At 41.8% G+C, this 7,900-nt stretch overlaps 2 protein-coding genes across 2 annotated transcripts; both read left to right on the top strand.

Moving 5' to 3' along the window:
* Positions 1 to 1,677: 1,677 nt before the first annotated feature.
* Positions 1,678 to 5,388, top strand: LOC124666565 (glucosidase 2 subunit beta-like). Its single transcript, XM_047203907.1, has 6 exons — positions 1,678 to 1,911; positions 1,987 to 2,100; positions 3,167 to 3,262; positions 3,407 to 3,592; positions 3,683 to 3,790; positions 4,749 to 5,388. Exons 1-6 carry the CDS (start codon positions 1,794 to 1,796, stop codon positions 4,751 to 4,753), a joined length of 627 nt encoding a protein of 208 aa, XP_047059863.1. The 5' UTR covers positions 1,678 to 1,793; the 3' UTR covers positions 4,754 to 5,388.
* Positions 5,389 to 5,986: 598 nt separating this feature from the next.
* Positions 5,987 to 7,523, top strand: LOC124666567 (60S ribosomal protein L18a). Its single transcript, XM_047203908.1, has 4 exons — positions 5,987 to 6,084; positions 6,185 to 6,300; positions 6,427 to 6,490; positions 6,979 to 7,523. Exons 1-4 carry the CDS (start codon positions 6,070 to 6,072, stop codon positions 7,318 to 7,320), a joined length of 537 nt encoding a protein of 178 aa, XP_047059864.1. The 5' UTR covers positions 5,987 to 6,069; the 3' UTR covers positions 7,321 to 7,523.
* Positions 7,524 to 7,900: the final 377 nt, after the last annotated feature.

Here is a 7,900-nt window from a genome sequence, read left to right as displayed (position 1 = left end):
TTCATAGCTGAGCTAATGCCTATTGTTAACCATGCAGGATTTGAGGACATCCACAACCCGTGTATACAAGACGGCATCGGTTTCAAGTGTGACAACCCCGCGCAACGCTGGTACTGGGATGACAATGGTATCACACAACATGCGGCTAATCTGGCCGCCACCGCCTTCTTCTACGGTCCACCCCAATTTACTGCGCCCGTCATCTTCAGATCACTACTTGATGTAAAATGACGAATTCCGCTTACCAACTATTTAATCAGCGTCAGACAAGTCGATGTACTGTTCCTGGTTGTAGCTTGCCCCTCGGACGCGCAATTTGTTCACGAGGATGAATAATATGGTCATTATAGAAGAATAATCCAGTCAGACATGTGCCAGTTGTATCCGGTATAGATTCTGGTTGCACTCATATAACATTTCTTTGCAATTTGCAAATAAATTACATCTTTATTACTTACTAGTATGTGTTGTATTTTTTACTTTTTCATTTGTTTGGCTATTTTTGATGTTTTTTTTTTCGTATTTAATTCTTTTGCGTGCAGTACTTTTAGGTTATTGCCAAAGGCAAATATCTAGTTAAAAAACTGTTCATATGAGTAGGTTTTTTTTTTCATGATCGAATACCGCAAAAGAAGTCATGGACAAAAAGAATGTTTCATTTCATGAGAAGAAAAGGTTCAAATGATATCTGGAAGAGCAAGGAAAAAGTTGACAGATCAACAATATCACCATCATCTGAGCTTCAATGTGAATCCCTGCAGCATGAACGATGTTGAACGAACAAAGAAGCACAAATAGATCAACCATTTTTTTGCACGGCTTGTGTGGATGAACAAGTATAGTATATTCCTCCTTGCTGATATATGACTAGAGACTTGATAGCTTGGGACGAACGAAATCCATGTTTCTAAAGAGTCGAGCTGAGTGGACCGTGCCATGCATTTGGTGATTGCTTTAACCATAGATGAACTTGTCCATCTTTCACAAATGACAAGGTAATGTTGGATGCCCATACCTTGGTTTGTTTCATATACAAATCTTCCTCAAGGATGGCAAGAAGCAAGGTATTTTGAACGTCCAACTGTTGAAGCCACCAACTCTGTGAGACACAAAGAAATGGGATTTTTATTGCTACATGTAAATTCACAATTTGTTCTGGCTTTTAGGGCCTCTTTTGTTCAAAGGCTTTTGGAAAGAAGAGTTTAGCAGGATTCCAATCCATATTTGTTTTCCTATATAGGCCATTTGGTTCTAAGGAATTAATCTCCAAACTTCCTATGGACTGTTTTCCTACACTAAAACTTCATAGGATTTCTAGCAAGATGTTAGATCTCTTGAAAAAAACCTATGTAACAACTTTGACATGTACTTACCAATCTATGTACGTACCAAGTCGTTTCCCGGGAAAATGATTTATTGTGTGGCCTATATAAAACGATTAATTTCGATGCTAAATAAGGGTTTGTTTGCACGTGACATGTTTTATTTTTTAACACAAAACATAAATTGTGTTTTTCGCGCAACTTTAAGTGCACCCACAGAATGTGAATACGTAAGCTAGAAATATTTTTCAGTTTTCTTTCACATTTTAAAATATGTTTTTTTTTGTAAATTTCCGTAAGTCTCCGGCAGAACTTTCTGCGTCTGAATTTTCCACTGCCGTGCCGAGTGGATTCGCAGAGAAACAGAAAAAGGAGAGAAGATGAAGCTGAACGCCTGAACTGAACGGCACCCGGATCGAACTCGAGATCCGGACCAACGAACGCACCGGCGGTCTCATCCAACGGCAGAAGATGCCTCCACACCAAAGTCGTCTCCTGGTCACCTCGGTCGCTCACGGCACTCTCCTCCTTCTCCTCCTTGCCGGCGCCGGCGCCGCCTCGCCACCGCTTGTCGGCGTTTCTCCCCATGGTAACTGAGAATCGTGCGTGCGCCTCGACCCCATATGTCTTTCCTCCTCGCTTCATGACCAAATCGTTACTGCAGACGAGGCGTACTTCGCGCCGCAGGTGATCGCCTGCAGGGACGGCTCAGGCTCATTCCCCAAGAGCCGGCTCAACGACGGGTACTGCGATTGCGCCGATGGAACCGACGAGCCAGGTTTTCCCATACCTGTCCTGGATATGTACCCGAATTAAACTACGGATTGCCGAACTGTGTAGATCTGGTCTCTTTAGTTACTGATCTGATAGGAAATTATCGCGGTTGGATACTACAGTATGATAATTGATCAAAACAGATCACGATTTGTCTTGTGGAGTTATTTACACCAGCTGAAGCTACCTAGTTTTTGGGCAATGCTCAAAATGTGCGAGTTTAACAGTTGCCTGGTGGCATTTTTGGGCAATGCTCAAAATGAGCTATTAATCGTCTTCACTACCGCAGAGTTTATGCATTAAACTAGCGCCATACTTAATCATAGGAGACCTATTTTCTTGGCACACTGGTGTTTTTGTGCTAACAGCAACTGTGGGTTCTGTTGAACATTAACTTCATTAGACCGTAAGCCTAGGCAATTTGAACACCTAATTGATCATCACAGAGGGGTTTAGGGGCTTAGCAGTGATGGGAGCAGCCATCACTGGAATCCCATGCCTGTTTGGTGCAGGCGAGGTGCAGTGCTGAAGAAGATGGCCGTCGTAGGTACCAACATCCTTCAGGGCGCCACCGGCACTGTCGCATGGGCAGCATCATTGTTGCAGTGGTCTCGGTTTTCCCACCACTTCAGTGCTCCTCTAGATCGGTATAATTTAGGGTTTTTTGCAGTCAGGCTTATCTTCACGAGAGATGGGGGGATCAAAACCAGCGTTAAATAAATAAATAATTGCGGCCTGATGGGGGACAGAAACTAACGTTAGAATTATCTTCCCACCACTTTACTTTTGTATGATATTTCTACTAGGAATGGGTTTATGAAGTTTATACATGCGATCAGGTCGTTTGTGCCCTCAATCAGGGTGTTTGTTATAGATCGTGGCCCCTCTGCTTTATCTGCTCGGTCTGTTTAGCCTGAGATTAGTTCCAATAGTGGCATAATTTCGGTTTTAATGCTCACTTTAGAAAACTCTGCCAAGCATTTTTTTTGTCCTTTTCACTTGATGCTAACAGCAATGCCCAAGATATTCACTAATGCAATGTTTTCATTCACATTATTTGCGTTATGCAGGTACTTCGGCTTGCCCGGAAGGCAAATTTTACTGTACAAATAGTGGAGACGATCCTCGTCTCCTGTTCTCTTCGTTTGTGAATGATAACATATGCGGTATGCTACTGATTCTGTAGACTATATGAAGATAATTTCAGGATAATCTATAGTTTTCATATCTTTAAATACTAGTTACTTGTTTGTATTAAATGGACTCCATTTGTTAACAGCAGAAACGTGACAGTGTTTCTGTGTTCATAGATTGTTGTGATGGAAGTGATGAGTATGAAAGTGGTGTCCATTGTTCGAACACATGTAAAAATAGCCATGCTACTGCTGAGGTGGACAATGGTGTTAGCGAGCTGTCAGTAACACATTTAGATGGTACAAATGTAATTACTAGTAAACATACACTGGACATAGAAGATCTTATCCAGAAGCTAAGAGGTACTCTCTCTTCAGAATGCCATATTTGTATTTAGCTGTTTCTAGAACAGGATATGTATTTTGATGTGATTTCAATTGCGCTGTTTGCAGGATTAAGAATGGCTGCAGTCATTGAACTGGGTCTTGTTGTAGGTATTTTTGTTTTCTGCTTTGCTCGACGGAACACTCGTACAAGGAGGAGACAGCATATTTTGAAACGTAAGTATCAGTGTGTTCTTTCTCTAGAAGTATCTTGTGAAATAACATAAACTGTAACCTTCTTAATGTTTGTAGAACAAATTAAGGAACATGCCGAATGAACTGCATCTTCTATTTTTCTCGAGCAGATGCACATATAAATGTATGTCATTGTATATTAGAAGAAGAATGCCAAGAAGGCGCAAAGCAGTCCATACCATGCCACTACACTGGTTTCATGAACCACGGCCAAAAAGCCTATGAAAAATAATCTAAACTAAGACCAAAGCAAGAGAAAAAACTGTCAACGAGGATTTGAACCCTAGTACTTGTACTGCATTTTCACTCTCAGCCAAGTGAGCTGGGCTAACAAAATTAATATACTAACTGAGTTGTTATTCAGGTATGTTGGTTACATGTTCTGTCACTTGAGTGACAACTTTTCTTAGCAGAAACTCTGCCATCGTTCAGAACTATGGATTGTTAAACCTATCCAAAATGTTCATTCAGTTTTTCATCATTTTCCAGAAGTAATTGCAGAAATATGAGAACCGACAGTATTTTTTTATGCAAGTTAAATGGCATGGCCAATGAGCTTTGTGAAGGAGGTCTAATTTGTAACTCCAAATTGTTAGGAAGTGATCATACATCATATGATATTCTGCTCATTTCGGATCAAGCTATATTTCAAGATACAGGGGATATCTGGATGTGGGTATTGTTTTAAGGGGCTTTGGTATTTAGTTTCAGTTTCAACTAAATACTGAAACTCCTTGAAAAATGTACCCCTCATCCAAACACCCTCGTAGGATCAATTAACTACTTTCTACTTGTATATGGTTCAGCAGTAGCAACCATTTGCTTGATCTTGTTAGAAGCTGTTGTAACTTGCAAGCACAGAGCAATAATTCCGTATGCAATTCATTATGACGTTCTTGGTAATGGAATAAACTCACCAAGTAAATTGTGTTATTTTCAGGTTAGCTAAGCAGTTAATTAAAGACGGGAGATTGGATGTACATGTGTAAGCTTTAAGCTACTAAGGATGATTGAGAACGGGGAGATGGGAAGAAGGCATTTACCAAGGTCTCCATGCATAATTAGACGGCACATCTGCTGTTTTAGAAAACTATGCTACGAAAGCTGCGACTTGTTGCTCTTCCTAGCACTTATTGTTGCTACCTTGCCAGTCCACCAGGACAACGGACCTCCTGTAGTATGAGTTTCTGAGCTGGAGTCCATGCATTATTTTTTCGCCCGCCTTTCTGCCGGTTTACAAGCGAAGAACTCCAGATCAATGCTTGGGGTGTAGATTAAGTTCTACTTTGTTGGTCTTTATTTGGTGGTGGCGTGCTGAGGGTGGAGTCGGAGTTTTTCGCAATCACAACCTGGTGTAGCAACGGCAGCCTGACACAGGGGAGACACTGCTAGTTGCTTGTTGTGGGAGGATGACGCTGCTAGGGAGGAAGTGACTGAACTAGTAATATGAACAATCTGAATCCTCTCTTCAATTGATGTAACTAGTACCTTGTATCTGTCTATGTAACATGATGCTGGTCTTTGATGTAATGTTGGCGGCACTAATAAAAAACAATCAAAGCCGAGGCTGTTGGCTTTCGCTGAAACTGGCCCTTTGGGCTTTGTGGTTCGATCTGATCAGGTACAGAGTAGAATTTCTTCTTGGGTGAGCAGGCAAGATTGATTATTTACGGAGCGGTCTGCATGCAGAAGCAACTGTCTCGTGCCTAGCCGCCATGCAGGGAGCTCTCAACTCCAGAGTAATATGATCTTTCAGATCTTGGCGTCCTTTCTCCGAGAAGGTAGAAGCTCTAGTATTATGCATTTCGATTCTTATGAATTTAGTTCCTCTGATGTGGTCGCTGGCAAGATTGCTGCGCTTCAGGTTTAATGGAAACTGCATTTCTAGCTCAAAATAAAAGCCGGAGGGGAGCTGTTCTGAAACCTGTTTATCACTTTAGCCAGGATGCATGATGAATTGACGATATGCACATTTTTTGTCAAAAAAAAAAAATAGAAACAGAAAGTCACATGGCGGGCCTTGGGCTTCTGACGATAAACCAAGCCCACGTTGTTCCCGGCACTCTAGGCTTTTGTTGATAAACCAAGCCCACGCTGTTCTCGGCACTCTAGGGTTTTACACCTCCTCTTCGGCCTCATCACAGTCTGCTCAATCTATAAAATCCCCTTACCCATTAATCCTTTCCTTGCCGCCGCCGCCGCCGCCACCATCTCGGAGAAGAGCACCGCAGCGATCCCGTCGACACCTCCCTCAGGCGAAGATGGTCGCGTTCAGGGTAAGCTCCTCTTTCTCTTATGCATTGCTACCACGAGCGTTGTATTTCACGGCGGGATCTGAACTGACGCTTGCTTCATTTGGTGCTCGCGCTGGTGCAGTTCCACCAGTACCAAGTGGTCGGGAGGGGCCTGCCGACACCGACCGAGGAGCAGCCCAAGATCTACCGCATGAAGCTATGGGCGACCAACGAGGTCCGAGCCAAGTCCAAGTTCTGGTGAGCATTGGATTCAAATTCATAAGCTTCTCGAGATTGGCCCAAAGCCACAAATCGAGTTTGCTTTGCTCAGATGTTTGCGCTAGTTGAGGTGGCTGATTGGAGCTTGTCTGTTTTGCTGTGCAGGTACTTCCTCCGAAAGCTGAAGAAGGTTAAGAAGAGCAACGGCCAGATCCTCGCCTTCAACGAGGTGAGTTGTTCTTCTCACTCATTTTATTTCCTATGTGGTTGAATCGTGTGAACCCTGTCAATGCCATCGAGAAGGGTATCCTACTATGAGATGGATGCTTGTGTTCTTTATTTTAAAGAATGTACTATTGGTCGGTTTAGTTGTGATAATACAATAACATCAATGATTATTGGAAACATAAACTTGGTTGCGAGATGAAAACACATTTAACTTCTATGTGTTTTATTTCTATCCGTTATAAGTTGCCATGTGTCTATGATTTGGACAATTAGATTTTTGTTTGTATTGGCGTCATGGCGTGATGACCTATCTGCATCTACGTGGTCTATTTGTAGATATGCAGTTGTATCCATTTTTACTGAATTACATTTTTTAGGTTAGGATTGCAGATATTTAATGGGATGGTTATTAGTTGATGGTCAGTTCTATTGTTCACTTGCGGTTTAGTATCTATTTGGCTCATATTGTTACCTTTATTTTGTCTGTAGATTTTTGAGAAGAACCCTACCACTATCAAGAACTTTGGCATCTGGTTGCGTTACCAAAGCAGGACTGGATACCACAACATGTACAAGGAGTACCGTGACACTACCCTCAATGGTGCAGTTGAGCAGATGTACACAGAGATGGCTTCCCGCCACCGTGTTAGATCCCCCTGCATTCAGATCATCAAGACTGCCACTGTCCATTTCAGCATCTGCAAGCGTGAGAACACTAAGCAGTTTCACAAGTCGGACATCAGGTTCCCACTGGTCTACCAGAAGGTCCGGCCACCAACCAGGAAGCTGAAGACGACCTTCAAGGCTACAAGGCCAAACTTGTTCATGTGATCTAAGCAAATCGTAAGAGTGTCCAGCATGAACTATTGCTAGTTCAGATTAATATTATCTATAAGAAAGATATTTTTCTTAATTCTAGATAGTTGATCCATGCAGTAGCCTTTTTAGGCCTGACAACCCTTGTTTATCTTTGTTCCTTTTGTTGTCACCTGAATGCCTGATATGAGTATACCGACATGTTTTTTTAGCTTTTATTTATTGGTGATTTACTAAAATGTCTATTGTTTATTCGGATAGCTATTTGCCAACCAATGTGCTAGGTTCATTAATTTTTGCAATTTGACTTCGTTTCTATTTTGTTTATCTAGTTTTCTTTATATCATACCCTAATGTAGAAATATTTTCGATTTTTTCACTGTTAAAATGCTTCGCTTTTGGACATCATTACTAAGGATCTGTAGTTAGGAGGGCAACTTTGCCGAGGTTACCGACAGTTAATTTGGTTCCCTCTTTTTCCCTGTTGCCAATATCGTGCTTGCTGTTGGATGTTTAAACAATTTCATTAACCTGATGGTTCAATGGATAGGCATCCTTGCCAACATAACTTCATATTACACTGTTTTATTTGCCT

The sequence above is a fragment of the Lolium rigidum genome, chromosome 6, assembly GCF_022539505.1.
Source record: "Lolium rigidum isolate FL_2022 chromosome 6, APGP_CSIRO_Lrig_0.1, whole genome shotgun sequence".
In the NCBI taxonomy this organism is placed as follows: Eukaryota; Viridiplantae; Streptophyta; class Magnoliopsida; order Poales; family Poaceae; genus Lolium; species Lolium rigidum.
Note: the sequence above shows the minus strand (reverse complement) of the source record. Positions and strands in the feature narration are given on the sequence as shown.